Raw genomic sequence first — 22009 nt, 5'->3', positions numbered from 1 at the left:
TGCTTTTTCACATGTAGCTGAGTATGCCACCTGAGAAAATGTCCAGCTGGTGAAGGGGATTTGATGCTCTGCTGGTAGCCTGCAAAACTAAGTTAGAAAGCAGGAAAGACATTCATGTCTAAGAGTGGCAACTAGAAGAAAATGACATGAGCTTGCAGCCAGCATAGCAGCCCAGTGGATTCCCTGACGCAACAGTGCCAGAGCTAGTAGGAATCCCCGCCTACATTTATTTTTAAGCTTTTTAACTAGTACATGTCTAGGAGCCACCTTTCTCAGGACAGATCTCCAGACTCCTGGTGGCCCATGGCTCACCAGGTGCTGGCTTGACGTGTCTTTTGGGAGAGCACTCCCAGGGTTGGTCCCTCTCTGAGCTGATTCCAGGCACTGTAAGTAAGGACTCACATCCACAGTCATTTGCCTGAGCTCCACCATCACATCTTTCACATCTTATTTTAAGCTTTCAACCTATGGTGCTGTAAAACTTCACCCAGCAATTTCTGCCTCAAGTCCGTAACTATTTCCTTTCTTCTTACAAAGAGACACTTTGTCTTTATTCAAACACTTCTGGAGAATGAGAATCCATGATATCCTAAAATAAGTTATTTATTATGGCCAGTTACTCTGGCTGTGAAAAATACAAAATTTATTTCTCATCTGAAATTGCCTAGGTTTACTACTTAACTGTTGGCTCCTATTATCAATTTTCCTGGGTGAGATTAAAAAAATGGAAGCACTTTGCATCTTTGTCAGCTCTTTCCGGCTGCAGTCACGTCACTCTTCATCTTTTTGGCATGGTAAGTACGGAAGTATTTAACTTATAAAGCTCAAGGTCTCTCTCTGGAGTACAGGCTTCTCAGACCTCAAGTACTTTTTGTAACTCTACTCTGAACACCTCCCACTTCTTGGCTTGTGTTGGAGCTCCACAGGCAAGCTGCCCATCATCATTCAAAAGAAACTGCCCCCTGCCGCAGCTGCAATATCCTTCTGTTTCCCCTTGAACATGGATGATGTTCACCCATGTAGAGTCGCATCAGGCTTTTTGGTTTTGTTTATTTGGGTTTTATTTAATGACATCTCTCTTCCTTGGTGTCAGGTCCTACGGTGGCCCACATATTTTTTCTCTTTTTAGATTTTTTACTTTCCATTTGGCTACATGTAAGGCTGTTTAGGAATCTTGCCTTAATGAAAGAACCTGCCTTACTATAACTGACACACCTCTAATTCTCATCATTCATCATATCAAACTTTTTTTGTACTGTTGTTTTATACTTCATATACTGATAACTTATAGGTTAAATGTAATGTTCATATATATCACTCCATTCAAACATGTCAGTTGGCAGATAAACACAAATCTACAATTTCACAATCTAATTTTGAATTCAGTAGTTACAACATATAGTGATTATGTACACTTCTGTTCTGGCTGTAACTGATTATGTGGTATTAAATCGAATGTCTTATAAAAAGGTAAGCTATGCAACTTCAAACCAGCTACTCTTACCAACTGAAAAAAAAAACAAACAACAGGAAGTCTGCTTATCACTCTTTTTACATACTACATGGTCAAACAAGTAACATTTTTTTAAAGGCTATGTGAACACAGTTCCTTTTCACACTTAGAAATGGTGAAACCAAATATATGAATTCACTTTAATATAAATACATATGTGTATATACACACACACAATATATATATTTGTGTGTCATTTCTAATATGCTCCCCATTCACCATTTGGTTATAAGAGCAACTGTGAAAATCATAAATGGACTGACAAGGCCACACAGTATCAGTACAAAAAAATTAAGCAACTCAGCATATTCCAATACCTGCCAAAGAGTTAATTTAATAAAATCAGCAGCAATTTCTTTTCCCTTAAAAATTTCCATTGTTACTCCCGCAGGTGCGAAAGTGCTGAAAACTCATTTGTTAAACGCATAATCTAATGGGCTCCTGAGGAAATTTTTCAAATACACCAACCTGCTGAACCAAGTAAAATTGTAACAACAACTTTTCCAGTGGTGATTATCATATTGCCAATAAACTCCCTCAGTTTGGATGCCAGGAAGGCAATTCTACGCAGCAGTTTTAATTTCATGGTCTCCTCAAATTCTGCTTCTCCACAGTCGTCATCATCCAGATCTTCTTCATACATCAAAGCATCATCTGGCTCCAATTTTTCTCTTACCGCCTAAAGGAGAAGGACGGAAAGAAAAATAGAATGCAAAAACACACACATAGAGAAAGAGAGAGAGACGCAAAGAAATTTGAAATTAAAACCCATGCATATATTATTTAACAATGAAGTCTTACAATCTTGGACTATGCCAAGCAGTGAGAGCTATGAAAGATGTACTAAAGCTAGAGATGTACATTGATGGCTCCCACTTCAGAATTGTCTCAAAATAAAAAGATATTAAGGGTGGTCTCTGGGAAAGGCTGCAGTCCTCCCACAGGTGCACAACAGGCTGCTTGCTTATTTACATATGAAATTCGGTTTGATTAGTTCAGCATTCTTAGAAAGATAAGCATCTTGCTATCTAATATCTTTTAAACTCCTCTTTGCCTCAAAGGCTTCAGTTGTAAGCTCCAACAAGTGCAATCCCTGGTTGATACTGCTCAATGGATCTAACTTTCCAAACCTATTTTTCATCAACCTTTCCTCTAAATGCAAAACCTAAATGTGGCAAATAGGAGTGATCTGGAACAGGGCAACAAGGACTGAAATGAATGGACAGACAACTCATTGGTGACTAAAGGGCCATTTGGAAGAGAAAAAACAGACTTATCAGAGGCTTGGGGAGAGAATGAGAAATGTAGAGATCAACTGATGGTGAAAGAAAATGTGAAAATGTGACCAAGAGAAATGCAGTGAAAGCTTGAGTGATCTACAACAATTTAGCAGGGGCAATGAGACCAGTGACACAGAGCTACACAATGGAAAAAAGAAAAGAAGGAAACGTGGGAAGGCCCATCATACTTGAGCAGTTTGTTAGGATTTTGCAGTGGTCTTCATCATCAAGTCTCCATTGTATCTTGGAGACCAGAAGACATACACAACTATTGAGTGATGCAGACTAAGTCACCAACCCACGGTGAGAATCTGCAGGATCAGCAAGAGGCCCACACAGAGATACAACTTATGGAAAAATTAGTCATTCATGGAAATGTAGGGGCATATTAAAAAAAAAAAAAAGTTTTGAGCCAGGTTCTCATTTGGTGTAATACAGAATAGCTTTTTTGGCACTAATTTAGAGTTGTATTAGCTAACACTAGTTCTGACCAAACCTCATCACTGTGTGTGAAAGTAAAAAAGGGAGATTATTGGTACTTTTCATCAGAATAGCAGTTTTATATTTACTGGTGACCTCTGGCAGAAAAAATTCCACACTGACAGATTGCAGTAGGAACAGATGAACTCTCAGCTTACTTAACGAAATTCTTCTGTACCATTACATTATGTCGATTCCCAAAAAAACCAAAATTCCCTGTAGATGCCTCCATTCCTTCATTTCACCTCTAAGTTTGTTGCCAGCTTCTTTCTCCTCTTACTTCAGACCATTGATATTGTTGTGAATGCCCAGGAAAACAAACAAACAAACCCCCAAACAAACCTGCTTCTTCTAAAGAGTCTCTATTTTACACACAATGAAATATGTAATAAATACAGCAAGGCTGATCTGGGAAATCTACATTTCTCTTGGACTTATTCAGCTATTTCACTAGCAATATATACTTTACATGAGGTATAGTAGAATTTTAATTGCTTTCTTATTGTCACCATTCACCTATACAGCTCTCAAAATATAATATTAGCTCCTTGTGCAAAACAATAGAGATGACAGCCCAAATCTGAAGTTATTACATTTCAAGCCAAGAAGCACAAAGAGGCATTCAGTCTGTTCATCACTGCTGCTCATATCTGAGCTCCTATCCCAAGGACAGGAAACAAATATTCAGAAAAAATGCTGACAGTAGGCACAGCAATACATTCTGCCCTAATTTCTGCCAGAGCTGTTTCAGTGAGAAAGTTAAACAAAGGGCAAAAGTTACGATCATTTGTGCTGGTGTCACAAATACTAGATTAGCATGCTCTTCATCCAGTCCTTTTGGGTCCAATCCTACTTCTCTTGGACTGCTTCTAGTGCTCTGTGCCTCGAGCTTACCATGACCAGTGAACAGTGAGACTTTCAATAGTGTCCATACCCCAAAGAAAGAGAATGAGTGAGACTGATGGATATTTAAAGGTTATGAAAGGGCACAATTACTAAACATGTTGCCTTCGGGTTGCTAATGACAATACATTAAAACATAGACTCACTTAAAAAGTGTATAGGAACCAATTCCAAATAAATAAATTGCTTCACGGAAGGCCATCAGGATTCATCTTTGAATGCTATGGTAAATATGAAGACATGATTTATATATCTACTACAGTTTAAAATTCCTGACTGCTATGAATTATACATAGGCAGGAACAGGAAACAGAAGTCTGAAGAGTCACAAAAGAAAATAATAAAATATTCCCCGAATAAGCAGAAAATGTTCCTGTGGGGAAAATGAAAATAATCAAAATATTTTTAAGTATAAATTGGAGGAAAACGCATAATACCTTTAAACAATAAAATAAAAAGGAGGACACAGAAGTAAGGGAACCACACAAAACATCCCAGTGAAAGGTGGGACTTTCTGTCTCTCTGTTCCTGCCTTCGTAACCTCAGGTGCCAAATGCCCAAATTCACACCGTGATGTCCTCAAAATAGATCTTTGAGTTTTATGTCAAAACTAGGACCATAATTTTTTAACTTTACCAGGCTATTTAATCTTGCTTCATTGATCTAAAGAACCTTTAGGCTACATTTTGTCTCCAGAGTTCTGCATTAATAAACTAGTACTGACATGTGTGACACAGCACATCCAGAGAGAAGCAGTAGGGAAGAGGGTATTTCACTGGACCAGGATATAACTTAAGCTGAGAAGGAGATGGTGGTACAAAGTTTCCATGGACTGAAGCTTATACACTTTAAACACAGCTAAAAGTTTCAAAGTTGCTGAGTTTACAAAGAAGTTAACATTCTTTGGTTCTTAGCTTTTATTTAGAGATGAAAATATGAACTTCAAGTTCAGCAGGAAAATTAAGATGTCACAAACATTCACAGGAAATGCAGAACAACCTACTTCTGGTGTTACTGAGGTCACTGGATGTTGGAAAGAAAACTTCAGCATTCTGAATCTCAGGAAATACCAAACTGATTTCCCAAATTTTCGCTCTAAAACTGCAAAAGTCTGTTGGGAGTTGGAGATCTCCAACTGTTCTCCTCAATTGAAGACAAGCTGGCAAATGGTATCATCAACAGCAACCATAATATGGAGTCCCAAAAGCCTTTTCAGAACAGATACATGTTGGTTTGCAGCTTTTCAGGACAGCCAGAATTATCAATGATATGGCTGTGCAAGAATTGCCTGATTTGTTGACACAGTTGATGGTTATGTCAGCAAAGCCTTTGACAGTTAAACAGCTCTAGGTTCAATTTTACTTTCTCTTTTTCCTTTAAACAAATATATCTGTTTTTAATTCATTTTGGAATCCAGGATGAAAGGCCATGTTCCTTTGCTGAAGTAGATGAAAGGCCATTTTCCAGGGTCTGTCGAAAAGACAAACTTTGGATTCTCTACTCTCATATTCACCACCCTCGAACTGGATCATCTGGGCTGGCTTTCCATTTTCTCACATTGAGCACTTCAAATTGCAGAAGGCAGGCAAACAGTGAACAGTTTTCACATTCAACATGGTGATAATGTGCTTGTTGTTTTAACACTTTCTGATGATTAAAAAGCCATACAAGCATGCGCTCATCACAGCACACCATTACTCCAGTCAGACTGCTTTGCAAAGCTCTTTTTTACGATGTGGATTAGTCTAAAGCTACAAACCCATGCTACATAGGCTACAGTTAGAAAAATACTTTTACTTCCATAATAAATTACCTATTATGCAATTACAGGATCCCTGTGGATGCTGATTAAATCAAATAAACTTCTCCATTCAAGGAGTATAGAGCATTTGTGAAGCCATAAACATGTGTTTCCATGACCCTTGCTCTGCAGAGCAGGGCCCCAGGACTTTTTATAAACAAACTAAATGCAGTTTAGGTTTTTTAGCAATCATGTGGAAGTCCCTGGAGTATTTATTGTACAACACTTTTTTAAACTGCCAAATTGAGATAGAGAACAGGCAAGGAAACAGTACAGCTCCTGTGGCAGCTATGGCAGCTACTCTTGCGGCCAGGGCCAGAATGTCCATTAGCTACTTTGGGGGCTGCTTTTTCAACATCCAACTTTTAAATGTTTCATCTGGTACAGTATAAACACTACTGCACACAGATATCCTCTAGTCCCAGAGATGTATTTACTAACAGGAAGCCTTAACTCTAACCTAAACCCCATTTTTGCTTCAGAGCACTCCTTGCTTTGTACCTACTTTTAATAGTATTGTGTCTGTAAACACAAATTTGCTCATTTATTGACTTTTCAACTCTAAAGGGGATACAAATGAAATCTTTCAAAAATTCAAATACTGACAGCAAAAAAATTTAATTAGCCAGGATTATTATAACTAAGGGGATGCAAGTCTCATAACTCCCATCCCCATTAATACATTGAATTAATTATTGGGACCTCTCAAGCATGCACTGCTAAGCTCACAAGAGTAAGTTCCAGTGGGGATTCAGGTGCTTCTTCCTTCCACTTGGCTCACAAACGTTATAAAAATAGTTTCTTTTCAGTATTTTGACATTTCCTCCCAGCCAGTACGAGGAAACAAACAGAGAAAAGTGGAAATGTTACACTTTTCTAGCTGTAGCATTCCAGACCTCAGCACAGACTTCAAACCCTTTCTGCAGATAGGCACAGATTTCCTCAAGTGGCTGGATTGTCTTCATGCTGCCCCAGAGTTTGTGTGCCCTGGGACTCACAGTCACACCATCCTGCTGACACTGCCTCTGTAAAATTGTGACTCTCTCAAGATATTACCACCTAGAACTACTTCTTTATCTCTAATCAGAGATTTTTATTCCATACCTGTAATAGACTAACACAGATACAATTTATTAGACATCTAAGTCTGTTAAAGCCACTGGACCCAAGTTTCTGGATTTCCCATTTCAAAAAGCCCTTGTAATGAGCAGCTTGGTTTAGGAATGATCTGAGAAAAGCTACTTGATTGAATTATGCCAGCAGAACAACAGAAATAGATTCTCTCTCCTCTCACAATTAGTTCAATTGCCTCCATAGCCACTTAACTACTGCATTCAACCTATCATAACATGACTGAGTTCCTACTAAGAAGTTTGCTCTAAAACCCCTCTTACCCCCATAGAAAAGGATCTTCAACCTTTATCTTTAAATATAAGATAGTTGCAGCAATAGGAAGAATCAATTACTTACCTGCTTTTAGAAGCAGCATATAAAAAGTGCATATAGAAAAAATAATCAAAACAACACAATATTTCTTAGACAGACCCAGCTGTGAGCACAAAAGCTGGAAAAGAAATTGAGCTGCTACTTCTTTTACCATCAAAGGAACTGTAACCCCTTAATGTGATATAAATGACTGTCGTTTTAACCTGTGGTCAATACTAAACCATGTTAGCACAGTCATTTATTGAATTTTCAGTTTTGCAAGAAAGCATAGAACTCCACTCTTGTTCTGAAAGCTGTCAGCATGTAAGAAGCGGATGTCCTTGCTTTTCCTGCCACAGAATAGATTCAAACATTTCCACATAAACAACTCCCACATGTCATTGAACTTGATTCCTACAGAAATGTGGCTGCTTAGAGAGAGTATCTTCTTTAAGGTCATCCTATGTGAGGTACATGGGGTCTACAGAAAGCCAGAGGGGAACACCGGGCTACCCACACATGGGGGTGGGCATGGAGAGGGAGCTATGGGCTGCAGGCAGGGATAGAAGAAGGAAACTGTGTCACTTCAGGGGAAGACCCTGCTAAATGAGCTGAACTAATCAAGTGTGGGACTGCAGCCAACATTTTGGAAGGTGTGACATTAATGAGATAGATAGATCTTGGAATTTAAGCAGTTTATTTGAATAATTTGTGTTACTCAGCTGAATCATTGAGAATAAAATCCTAAATTAACTATAACTATAAGTAATATAGATTTTTCTGAAAAATTTTATCTCTGGTGCATCCTTAGTGTGCTAAAGCTTGGGTTAAAGACCTACACAGAAATACAGATGTAGATCAGAAATAACTTTCAGTGTGTTTGCAGTGTTTTATAGTAATAAATGCCATACATACACCTCCACAGTAAAATCTCATGTAGGAAAGAGTAACTCATTACAAAAAAAAAAAAAAAGGATCATAGGGACAGAAGCATTTAGCGACCGAAAGGAAACAAAAAATGAATTAATGAAGACAAGCACAGTTCTGAATCAGGATAACAGGAAGACAACTCAGTAAATCTTGTATACAATAGATATTGTACTGAGAGAACCAGAGATTATTTCACTTCCCAAAGTACCCATCACACCTGAGCAAACACTGAGTGATTTCAGCACACAACTCACTGGGCCAATATTGAAATATAGTTTCATATCTTGACTTCAGAAGGTTGTCAGGACCAGAAGCCAAATGTAAAAGAGAAGGGAATTCACAGGCAGAGTTCAGTGGTTTGGCCTGAGGCAATTAAACACTTCTTTTTTAGTGAAAAGGAAATAAGAAGAGTTGGGTTATGACTACAAGGCACAATGCAGTTAACTGAGCTAGAGCAGGCATGCATGGAACCCAAATGGAGAAATTTCTGGCCCAGGAAATATATGTACAGTACCATTATGCATCTTGCTAAGAAGGAGAACAAGCAGCCCAACCATAGTGCTGTGGTTATTTGCAAACCAAAGTGACTTGGGCACTTCTCCAGCACCACCCTGAAGAACCTCAGACTACTGGGAAGAATAGAAGAATGGGTGTCTGATCTACAAGAGGATCCAAAGTCACTTGTCTTCTGTCTTGCAGAACAACCTTTAAAGAAAGTTGTGGGGTTTTATCCTCCCAGTCTGAGAGAAATTCATTCTAGAGAAGGAAACATTGTACTGAAGCAAAAGAGCAGAAGAACTAAAAAGATTATAATGCAGCTATGAGTATATGTGCAACAGAAATCAGATGTTTTCTAACCACCAGAAAAGCAAAATTACATTTCTGAAACAATGGGATGAAGGAAAATTGCCCTGTTTTCAAGATGGTACTTTCTACTTTCCGGAGGGAATTGCGTGATATGGCTGCCTGAAGTAACAGCAGACTGAATTCCATGAGCCAAGAGATTCCTTCTCCTACTGTGTTATTCATCACTTAGGCCATCCAAAGGCAGCAGTATTCCAGGATTTTAATCTCCTGGTTAATAACTCTCAAAAGGGAGAACTGTTAGTAACGCCAGTGAAGAGCTGCCACAAGAAGAATTGCATCCTGTCCTGTTTCTCCCCAGATCAGGACAGGTGCACACTGAAGTCTCCTGCCCAGCAGGGGGACAGCCTTTGGTAACACACAATGCACTGCACTATGTAACATCATGTAGCTGCAGCCTGCTGGAGTATAATTACGTATTTGTGTTAAGACTTATCCAAAGACATGTGCATCAAACCGAGGAGCTAATGGAACTTGTAAACTCTTGACCCTTGTTAATATGAGATGCATTGGAATTGTTACTGAGGGAGGCAGCTGTGTAAGGTCTGGCAAACTTCACCACTACAAACATCACAAGCAAAGAGATAAGGGAGACTCATCTACTCTTTTTAAACTGCAGGGGAAAAAAAAGAAAAGTTTTAAATCCTGTTTATACCACGTTCAAAGCACACAAAAACCAAGTGGGTTTGACCAGCTCTCCAGAGGTCAGAACCAGAGAAACATTAATAACCAATTAGAAAAAGTGAGCTTGTGCTGTGTTTAATACGGACAAGAAGAAAAAAGATGAGAAATAATAGAGGCATCATCAGGAAACTCAAAGAAGCCAAAACATTCCAACTCTGTCTAGGAAATGCTTTTTTCCACAGTATTTCACACAAGAGCAATAATTTTCTATCTCAGAAGAAAAGCAAATATTGAAAGAGGAGTTGCATGTGAGAGGAAGATGTTTAGAGAAATTGGGGCCAAAGCATCCCATGTCAATGACAGCCAATCAGGTCAGGTGAATGGCTGATACAGGCAAAATCTAATCATATTAAGACACAAACACAAAGCAATAAATCATCTATGGAGAAATATACTTATCACAGGCTTCAAGAAAAATGGGATGGTCCCATAGACAGGGTCATGGCCACCACTGCAAACTGCTTAAGGAAGGTTACACCTGAAGGCAAGCCGAATGCAACTGCAAAGACTGGGACATCAGACCTTTCTCAGATCTGTTCACTTATGCAGGACGCGCAGGTAGGTGGTATGCTGATAGAATTGCTCAACCCTAAAATCTCTGAACCTAATTATCAATGTCATAATATTATAATTTAAATCAACAATATGACCTTGCCTGAAATGCTGAGGAACTGATAATCTCTGTAGCTCAAAAGAAGATTGCAGAACTATAGTTTTTTCAGAAAAAAAGAACTAATTAAAATGACAAAAGAAATTTTTTAAAAAGTCACCCTTAAAAGCTCAAATATAGAAGATAATAAATACATTTGATTTACCCTTATACCATTATACTCTGATTTATAACATGTAATACAAGGGACCTTCCATAAAATTAAAGAGTGTTAAATTCAAAATAAAACCAAAGCGCACTTATTAAATTGTGGAAGTCCTTGCTTCATGACGCCACTGAAGCCAAGAAATTAATGAGGTTTTAAAAAAGTCTGGGTAATTATATGTTTAACAAGATTATTCAGAGTAGCTATAATTATAAACAACTTTTTTTGGAAGGGATTTGAAACCACATGTTTTAGGATTAAAGTCATTCTCGCACTAGGAGAGATCAGGATAAACTGTAACATTGCAAAAGGGTATTCTCTTATTTGCTGTTGTCCTTGCCCAGCAGGTACCAGCTACTTTCAGGATAAGGATACTGGTCTAAATGGGTAATTCCTATGCTAGAAAGTCCTTGGACAAGGCATGGGACATAGGCAGTTCTCAGAGCCTGTCTGTTCTGTCCTATATGGAATGTACTGCAGTTACACTTGGGGACCCAAACCAAATGAGAGCTCTACCTGCTCAGTGTAGGAGGGAGGCAAACAGCCTGCCACTGCTTAGAAGGACAAAGCTGGGGAACTAAACATTTTACTGCTTCTGTGTGCCAAGGGACACAGGAGCCAAGAGACAGATGAAGTAACAGACCTGAGGACACAAATCAAGTTTGTGGCCAAAGGAAGTACCATGCTGGTCCTCCTTATTCCAGCCCAATATCACGACTCGAGGCCAAGCTCTCCTTACATTCTTCTCAAACTTTAGTTTATTTAAAAAAAAAAATTCCTCTATTTCCTTTTTTTTTTTTTTTTTTTTTTCCTTCCCTTTTGAGATTCCCAAACAAATCTCTGACTTCTGCAGAAAAAGAGGATGGGTGGAAGATTTGGGAACAACCTTGCCTCAGATTATGAGACAAAGCAAGAACCTAATGGTCCTATTTGCTTTCTGGGACATCACACATGAGAAACAAGCTTCAATGGGCAAGGCAGCAAGTTGCATTGAAGACTGCAACAGGGGTTTTTTTTCAACTAAGATCAACACCTCTTCTAAACTCTAAGTTGTGTAATTGCAGAAGGATTTTCCTTCCTGCCACTGTCACTTAAAGCATTAAGCAATTCATCCAGAGTCTCAAGAAAAGGCTACTTCCTTTGTAATACCTATCAGACTGTATATACTGTATCTACATTTTGGCACATAAACCACCATCTGCTCCAAATCAAAAATGTGGTACTTTCAGCTGCAGCTGGGAGTTAACTGTTGTTTCTTATTTTCTTCCACCTTTCACACCTTGTGACTGGCATTGTGCTTTTCAGCATTTGCAACCTGGGCCTGTCTCCAGCTGAATTCACCTGCTTTAAATTTTCTGAGCCCTAATAAAAAGGCCTGCAGACACGTTTGCTCCAAGTGTGCAACCATTTAGGGGTGGTAATGAGTTGGACTGCAGCCTGGTATCTGGCAGACCTTCCTACTCCATGACTCACTGTTAATTAAAACCACACTCTGCTTATTCCTGGGATAGTGTTACTTACGAATAATTGAGAGTCTCACTGCCTTAGAGCCTCCTCCCCCAGCTCTGCTCTGTAGAATAAACTTTTCTGATGGAGATCTGCTTCCCTTAAAGTTGAATGCAGCATAATGGAGAAAGACATCCATTTTTCAACGAATCCTTGTTGTTCTTAATTTGAATTCTGATACTTTTTCTTGTTTTGAATTGCATCTCAATCCACAAGCAATCTGATCCATCATGGCTGGCTTCTCGAGGCTATTGCCACACCAAAGCACAGAACACAAACTGCTGCTCCACTGGAGGCACTTTTACAGCATGCCCATATATCAACTGAAATGTGATGGGCTCACACAGACCTTTGAAAAGGTCAATTTTAGCAGTATTATACCAATTATTTAACAGGTTTTCCTACACAGAAATGTTGGAAGGTGCAAATAGATTAACCTTTAATTAAGCCTATTTTGATAGTATTTCGCTCTCCCACAAAGCAAAGAGGTCTGAGAATCATTCAATGTAAATAATTTAATGCAAGTAGGTAAAGCTGCAAGACACTGCTTTGGTTTTGAAGTACTGATTTCTTGATTTATAGAACCATCTGTGGCTAGGCATCTATCGACCTGAAAAGTTACCTCTTTGAAGGCTCTACTAAGGCTATTTAAACCGGCTGATGCATTCTAAACAAAATCTCCTACCACAAATTTCTAAGGACTGGTGGCAGAATTCTCAGCAGCAGCTCTTCAACTCTAGAACTGGGGCTACAGGACTGGTCTAACGAACCCAGGACTACTTCCCTTGGAGGTAGAGTATCAAACTCAGCATTTTCCTGAAGTGTCTTTTTCTAGGACAGTTATTGCTGCAACTCAGTTTATGTTTTCTAATTCAATGGAGTTACAGCATCAGTAATGAGCTGCACCAACACAGAACCACAGGTATCAGTCAGATAACACAGAATTCAAAGAACTGACTAAGTCTTCCCTTTTCTAGTGTTCTCTACCAAGAAAGAATTAAAAATTAGGCGAAACCTACACAGTTTGGACTCGTTTTAGACCATGCCAACATTCTCCCAAATTCAGACACTCAGTGGGCCTAATCTGCATATGCATTAGTTTCCTTGCAGTCAGTCCTGCCAAATACATATTCCTAGCCGATTCAGTTGCTTCTGCCTCCTCTTCCTAACTAGCAGAAAAGATTCCAGGATGTTATGTGCAGAAACCTAGAAAGAGAAAACTGAAGTTTGGAAAAACATGTTTAATTGGTATTTGATTTTCCACTCTCCATTTTATTCAATCTTTGAAAAGCTAGCAGATTATTCTGATGCAGATTCATCATTTTAGCTGTGAAGGGCAGAATTCCTTAAAGTATCTGGGATCCCCTCACAAAGAGAAAATATTATCCCGTTTGTAAAAAAATGCCTGTGATAGAATGTGGGGTTCCACTAAATCTAAACACAGCTGCTATGTTCACTAAATATTCTGCAATACATGGAGTTTACAGAACATAAATAATATTCAGTGGGTTTTGATGTGAAGAAGAAAAACATATTTATACATATTTCTATTTGCCCACTGTCCATATTTCTCTGCAGTCAGAGTTTTCTTCTCTCCCTCCTTCTTCCCTTGTAGAATACTCTTGCCTTGGCATTGAGCTAGCCAGTCCAGGACCAGCCCCATACAAAGCTACACTCTGTGCTATGCAATTAGTGTTTGTTAGCTCAGTTTTTCTCTTGCATTGGAGGGAAATGACTACTGAACCCTGCCTGGATGTCAGCAGCCATCCTCTCAGGACACTGTGCTCCCTTTGACTCAGACCCCAGGCTCAGGTTCACCTCTGAACCAAAAAAAAAAAATGAGTATCTAAATGTTATCATCTGGTTTTAGAGGAACCAAACTATGCCCATCTTTCTAATCTGCCATCAGATTACTCCTGCTTTGTGCTTGTGAATACTTTCTTTTCAGAAGACCAAGAGCACTAAAGAAGTCTGTTGGAGCTTACTTTGTTAAATAAAACTCATTTAAGAGGAGAGCTGAACACAAACCACACTAATAAGCCACACTTCTTTCCCTTTCTGGGTATAGCCCAAGGTTCTAGCCTGCTGTAAAATCCATTTTGCACAGCTTCAATGATAAAGCAGATTTAAAGCTGATAAAACCAGGTTCCAGGAGACACAAAGCTTTGGATACGCACATCAGACCAAACCCTACATATCCTCCAACATGCAGTTAAAAAGCTCCAACCTTCGGGCAATCCTCAGCTGCCAGGAGAACTCATAAGAATTCCAACTGCAACTGAGTAAAAAGCACAGTCCTGATATTGATCTCTCATGTGCTAGAAACCTGACCAGCTTCTGGCACTGCCACAATCCAGACAACCTGGCAACATGCAGAGAGGCCTCTTTTTACTCTATATAGTGGCACCAAAATGGGCAACTGATCCCCCTAAGTATTTCCCTCACTTCAAAGTGCAATTTCTATTTGAAATGAGCAAGTAGAAATTGTCTCCCCTAAAAATGGTGTTTTGAAAGTAAAGAAAAAAACATTCCACCCATATGTAAAAGAAGACAGAAAATGAGCCCCAAGCCATGCTAGACAGTCTGATAAAAAACATGTTAAGATTAGTAGTAGGAATGTTTCTGCACCCTGGCCTGAATTCCCACTGTGGCATTTTATGTTATAAAATTGTGTTCCTCTTTCTGCGGATTTTTCTGGAATCAGTATCTCTGCTACTCTTCTTCCCACGAGTTAAAGACACAGCAAATACATCAACACTTCCAGCTAAGTTATTCTCTCAAATTATTCTCAATCTCACTCAGTATGACCAAAGTCTTGGATAACTTCTTCCATGAACTCAATATACAGTCTCTCTTCCAGTCTTTAAGAGTAATTTCTGATGATCACTCAGATGCTGCTGTTATACTTGGATAACAAATTCAGAAATAGGAATGCTATCTAAGAAACTGACCACTGTATGTAGCAGAGCAACCTTGCCAGATTTAACCAGCAGCTCTGGTGAAGAACAACTTGTGATGGACTGTCGTGATTGTTTCTTAACTCAAAATTATTTGAAAAATCCTGTAGCATATCTACCACTTTTCATATTCTACTTTGTTTTCTCAACATAATAACTTCAGATTTTTCCACTTTAAAACAAATCATTTCATTTCCTGAAAGAAAGTTTACTTCTTAACATAGCCACCCTCATGAAACCATTTCAGAACACAGGAATGTCAAAGCTCACTGAAAGCCATACAGATAGAAATGTGTATTTGATACCATCTCCTCATTTTCAAACTGCATGTTGCACTGTGCTGCATCCTCGGTTACTGGCTTCTGAAACATGTTGCGGCAGAGGAGCCATATTGTCAGACTAGCAATGAACATCCCAATATCTGGTACAAATAGTCTGATCACGTTCCCAGCATCTGCTCCTTTCACACTGTATGGGATGAAAAAAAACAAACAAACAAACAAACAAAAAAAAACAAACAAAGAAACATTTGTTACTTCCAATGGCATTTTCAACTGGAACAGAAAGTAAGCTCAAGGCAAAGAAAAAACCCAAACCCCCAGTAATAAGAAATCTTTGCAATATGGGTAATACGAAGACGATCAAGGAACTCTAGACAGACAGATAGTTTTGCTCTCCAGAAGTACAGAATAAGTGATTATTTGTTAGGAGCTTGCAAACTCATATTTTAGTCATACTTAGCATGTTAACTGAATTCTGAATCAATTTTTTTTTTCAAGCAATACAAATATTTAAAAGAATAACCTCCAAATTCAACACGAAAAATTTCAGCTGAGTACCTAGAAGATCCATCTGTATCAAGCTCCAATTTTATTTTTTTTATAGGGCTTTATCCCTGTAATCAGTTCTGAGGACAGGTGAGGCATCTGTATACTTCCTTGGGCACAGGTGAGTGCACTAGTTCTTCACAGCCTAAACTGGTAGAAAACCTAAAAGGTCGTTTTATAGATGCAAAGAAAGAGGTCAGCTCTGGCCTTTCTTCATCACAGCTTTGAAGCCTAAAAGAAACTGTTTGTGAAGGAGTTACCTGCAACTGCTGTGATTAAATGGATGCCTGGAGTATCAAAAAAGTCTCTAATGTGATTACAATACAACCATTGTCAAGAACCGTGTGGGTCTGCACATAAGCCCACAATCAAATCCAACATTTCCATCACTGCTGCTGACCCAGCCTTTCCACTGATGTGTATCTTGCAAAATAACATCTGCTCAAACTGGGAATAAGGTAAGTGATCAGAAAGCTGGCTTTAATGTTTGTTTCAACAGCTTAACTCCGAATGGTCATGCACTGTATGGCAGCTAAGTAGCTTGAAAATATTTTGCTAATGGCTTTCAGTTGTCCTGAAGCAGAGAAAAAAAATAAGTAATCGAAAGGCTTGCAAAAGAGTTAGATGGCAAAGTTCTTGCTGGACTTCTTGGTTGTTTCTTGTGCCTCTGGTACCAGCACAGCATGCTGCAGAGTCAACTGGTCTATGAGAGCATTGCCACTCTGGTTGACATTACAGAAAATCCAAGCTTGACATGAGCCCCCCATTCATTTTGCAGTACGGTGGCTCTTAATGTCACTGAAGGTTAGCCCAGACTGCACCCCGGCAGAAAAAGGTAGAAAGTACACGTTTAATACATCTTTTTCCCAACAAGAGTGTACACGTGCTTCATAATAATGTTAATGAATTTTTTTCAGTAATCCTGATCACTGTGATGAAATAGGCCTCTTAAAGTGGTATTACTAAATACGTGGCCCAAAAAAAATCTGAATTCTTGATTCTGAAAGTTTCACTTGGGTATTTTTCTGAAAGAATTGACATACATCCTCAACCCAGAATTAACTAGTATAAGAACAATAGAAATTTGCTAGGCTCATGTTGAAAAATGGGTCAGATTACTTCTATGTAACACTTCTGTAAGTGATTTTTTTTCTTTACGCAGATTTGGAGTCTTAATTAACTGAAAATCAAAAATTTAATTTTGTTTCACTTCTGAAGTCCTTCAGATTCAATCACTCACATGTGTACAGATTAAAAATTGTCAGCCTTAAAGTACCAGTGCTTCTCAGTCGCACCAGGTTCTCCTTCCTCACATTGTACTCCCACGGAGCCACGCTGGGTATTCCTTCACATATCCCGCTCCCTAAACCAAGGGGAGACCCCTGCGGGAGCCCTGACCCTGGTGCAGCTCACATCTTTCCAAGCCAAGTGCTTCTGATCTGTCAAAATAAATCCTTTAGTGTGCTGTTGTGAGAGATGTAACGTACAGCCCAGGCTGGCAACAGAGAGCCTGAACACTGATACCTAACCACGGAGCGGGGAGAAATTCTGCACATGAATAGTTTATTCACCAAAACCAGTTGCAAATGTATGCTGTCCCCACTTCCCCATGAAAGGGAAAACAAATTGACCTTGGTGTGATAATTAAAAAGGAAACAAAAGATCACTTGAAAGTAGAGGAATGTATATTCTCCTGTAAAGCAGAATAATAAACTGCTTCATTCAACCCCAAGTAATTTGCTCCCCACTTTTTCACAGCAAAAGCTAAAACAAAAATCAGTTATTCCCACTTGTTATCTCTGGCAAAACAAAAAAGAATGGCAAATACTGCCATCATTCCACAAACATTTCTCACTTTATTTGCGCATTCACACATGGTCATATTTTGCATTTGATAACAGTCTATACATTGTGCTCTTTCCTCCAAAAGAGGCTTTCAAACTATGAAGTTAAACAGAAGAACAGGAAACCTATTCAGATCTCCTGCAACAACAGCTTTTTTAAAAAATCCCTGCAAGAATCTCACGGTGTTCAATGAATTGGTCATAGCCTTTGATCTACAGCTGGTAAAGAATAATTTATTCACTTAGACTAAATAATTTACCTACAGGGCAGCTTTAGTTGTAATAGATACCAGTGACTGAAGCTTATAACTCAGCCAGAAACATATTCTGCAGTGTAATTACAGTAAAGGGCAGCTTTAATTTTTTCTTCTTTCTTACAGGATGCAGAAGAAAACAGCATGGACACACATACAAAGGATTTGTTTGGGATTTGAAATGTTTTTTTCCTTTCCCTTGACCAAATAAATCAAATTGCACACAATTTTTAAGAGAAGGGACTACTAGTTAGGTCAGAAGGGACCCTATAGTTAAGGTTGCAACAGTTCCTCTGTAACAAAAATAACTTCTGTAGGAGAAAAGGAATTTCATTGACTTTTCTGTCAATATGTGAAACTGTTTTATTGTATCAACAGACTCCTAACACGGCAGTTTTCTGATCAGACAGTATGTTCCCCCGCCGATTTCAGCTAAATACTTTAAATTTACTACTTTACAAAGGGATCATCTGTATTTTCTGTGTATATACAGAATTTTTCTAGGACAGTGTGACCCTGCCTACTCCTGAATTTCTCTGCTGCTCAAAAACCTAAGCAAAATTTCTTACTTTATCTGCATTGAGAACAGAGTTAGCTTTGGACACACATGTTAAAACCGTTCTCTTACTTCATGTACACTCACTGGTAGTCAAAAAAACCCCCAAAAAAACCAAAACCAACCAAAAAAACCCACCCCACCCAAAAACAAATGCCAGCGTAATGAAACATTACATTCTTGTTTGGAGCTGTAGAAATCTGCATTTCAGTTTCATTTCATTTATTTTCTTAAAATAAAATTTTCACTTTTTGCCTTGCTAGAGTAACTGCTACTCACAAATTAAAATAGTTCATCTCCTACTGAATGTACAAAGCTTTGGTGAACAGTGAAGTGTTAATACTGCCACATCTGGCCTGATTCCATTTCTTTAGAATGGCGGACACTCTAACTTCCTCTTTATTTCACATTTGCAGAATACAACCAGAAAGGCAGCAGAACTATTAGAATTAGAACTGCAATGGTTTCAATTCAGAAAAAGTAAAATATATAGTAACACATATGTGAGACACTATGCATAATGTATAAAATAGACCACATATAAAATGAATACAAACAGTCTTCAACTTTAAATATTTACTATTTTGTTACAAATAAAAAAATGGAAAAGAAGAACCAGTCTTTCTTAAACAGAACTAAAATTAATTCAGCATCAGCAATGTATCACAATGTTAAGCTTATGTTAGACAATAAATAAGATAATGCTTCCAGATTAAAGAACTGTAAAAAGCTTGATTTTATATTGGATACTGGGTAAACAAAGTATTTTAAAGGTTCTTTTTTATTGCAGCTTTAAAAAGTTATCAACAGTCTTATTCATGCATACATTTTCCCTCTTTTCCCCTCATGGGTTTTCTATAGCATCTCTTTACTTTCTAATTAATTTAATAAAACAAAAAAGTAACACTGTATTAACAGTTAGCAAGTGATAAACTAAGGAAGAGATGCATAGATGCTGACTGTGAAACATCTGATATTTCTAATTGGATCTAATATTTCAGTGTAATTAATGCACTGCTGTAGATGCTTACAGCTGAATTCCCATGGGCTTCATCTGCAACTGTAATCATTTCGTTTGGAGGTAAAACAGGCTCAAGAATCATAAGCATGGACCCCTGGAAACATGGACTGGCAGGATTTCACAGGTGCTATGCAGTACCATGAATGATTCATTTGTTTATCCCTAGTATCCTCTCTGATCCAAACATAGTGGAAGCTCCAAGGGTACCAAAGGCTATTTATTAACCAGATGGCCTTAGAGATGTGCCTGCTGATCCTTGCTGTTGGAAGAGGGTGTTAGGGATGGTTGCAGCCAGAAGCTAGCTAAAGAGGAGCCTTATCCTCTCTCAGTTTGAAATAAGGATGAAATGTCTGATCCCATACTTTGCTGGGAAACTCCCACTTTACTTATCAGAGTCTGAGGGTTGCAGACCGGGTCTGAGCCCCAAACAGCACTTCAGTGAACACAGGATGCTCACAGTCTGTATTCATGGTGCCATGCTTGTCCCTGCTGGCTCAAAAGACAAGTTTTTTATGTTGTTGGTTCACATAGCAATCTTGCCAACACATTCAGGGCAAATCTGTGCCATGTGTAAAGTTTACAAGCTGCTGAGCACTGTTAGGTCTGCCTTAGTCTTGTCCTTGCTCATCAACAAATTGAAAATAAATTATATCACAAAAATAAAATACAAACTTGGAAATATTAATATCCACAGTGCTGTGCATGCTTCTTCTCTCTCCTGCACTGTTTTGATATGATGGTCCTTTCAGTTCATGCAGAGCATGGCATGTGTTTTACCCAAAATACCTGAAATTGCATTTTCAGAGAATATTGGTCGTGCAAAGTAAATGTGTGGGAGGAAGAGGGAAGCAAAAATGCATAGAAAACTACTTATAAAAATATTTAGCATGCACTGACCTACCCAACATACAAGTTCAAAGGGCTCCTGAAGTATTTGTAAAATCTAAATCACTGCTTACCAACTATGTCTGCATGGATTCAAAAACCAAAAGTACACTTTGCTTTTTCAGGAAAGATACCTTGCAATGAAGGACACACTCTGTATTGCAAAAGTGCTTAACCACGTAATAACCAAACATTTGCTTTCCAAATACCGCTATGCAGAGAGAGCGAGCAGCTATTTGAAACTAAATGTACATTGCCAAGATTTTGGTGCCTCACTGCTTGCATAAAACATTCAACATTAAGAAATTATAGATATGTGCAATAAGCAAAACATTGGTTTGTGGCAATTTTTCCCCTTCTAAAGCACCCATTGTTTCTTTTTGTTCATTGATCTTCTAATAAAGGGCAAACTCCAGCTTGCCCAGGGCAGCACACAGAAGATTCAAACTTCAGCAGGGATTTTCAGCTGTCACGCAAAGCACTCAGCTGCACTACTGCCAGACTCGTGACACCACAACACTCAGCTCGCTTTGCCCATGTCCCAGAGCTCCAAATGTGGAGCAGGACTCCGGCTACACAGCCAAGAGGAAGTGAATGAAATCCCCTCCACGCCCCGGCGCTGTGCGCGCCAGCCCCACAGCACAGTGGTGGAAATGACAAGTCCATCCGCTACACAAATTATTTCAGGTCAAAATGAGAATGTGATCCTCGATGGAGGCAGAGCCAAAGTGAGCAGAAGAGACCTGAGGACACCTCAGCTATAAGTGAATTTTGGTCTTAACTCTTCAAAGAAACTCTCTGTTTCAACTTTGAACACTTCTCACGCAGGCTTCTCACTCACACACTCGTGTAAGGATTTAGCTTAAGCACTAATTCCGTATACAATGATCTCTGCAAAACATTCCCAGTTAAATTTGTCCATAATACTCATAAATATTTGGTAATTGGCAGCAAAGTGTTTACATAAAGGCATACAGATATCCATATGTTCCACGATAGTCCTGACTAAAAGTAAGTGCTGACAGTCTGAAGCAGGCTGATATTTGGTGATTATTTCAAAACATATTTTCTCCCTCTCTCTGCAGTTTTCATACTCTAGTTGGAGCACGAACAGATCATCACTTCAAACTACTTTTCATTTCATTCTGTTGCCAACATATACCATAATCACAGAAAGTAAAAGACACATCTAGATTTTCCAGTCAGCTGTAGATGAGGAGGGAATAATATTTCCCTCAATTAAAGCAACCAACATTGTAAATTACTGTCATTTTACGGAGCCATATTATCTCCAATACAGAGGAAAAGCACACAACTACCAGTGGTTCAATCTGAAGTGCCAACTGCACTTCAGTGTTTGCATAGGAGACCCTTCTGTCCCACAAGACTCATTCCTAATTTAAAACCATCCAAGTGACTGTGTGCTGGGATGGGACCATTCACCCTCAATTCTTCCATATGAAA

The 22009-nt window shown here is 38.8% G+C and overlaps 1 protein-coding gene across 1 annotated transcript in view; it reads right to left on the bottom strand.

Moving 5' to 3' along the window:
- The window catches only part of LOC310907313 (piezo-type mechanosensitive ion channel component 2-like), a gene marked incomplete at its 3' end in the record, with an annotated part of 38609 nt that extends 22777 nt beyond the window's left edge, over positions 1 to 15832 (bottom strand). The window contains exons 1-2 of the mRNA XM_083857427.1: positions 15464 to 15832; positions 1982 to 2192 (exon numbers count right to left, since the gene is read on the bottom strand). Of these exons, the coding sequence (XP_083713553.1) occupies positions 1982 to 2192; positions 15464 to 15706 (454 nt within the window). The 5' untranslated portion in view covers positions 15707 to 15832. The remainder of the gene's footprint in view (positions 1 to 1981; positions 2193 to 15463) is intronic.
- Between the last annotated feature and the right edge of the window lie 6177 nt (positions 15833 to 22009).

The sequence above is a fragment of the Zosterops lateralis genome (genome assembly GCF_965231275.1).
Source record: "Zosterops lateralis genome assembly, chromosome: 1".
NCBI lineage: Eukaryota > Metazoa > Chordata > Aves > Passeriformes > Zosteropidae > Zosterops > Zosterops lateralis.
Note: the sequence above shows the minus strand (reverse complement) of the source record. Positions and strands in the feature narration are given on the sequence as shown.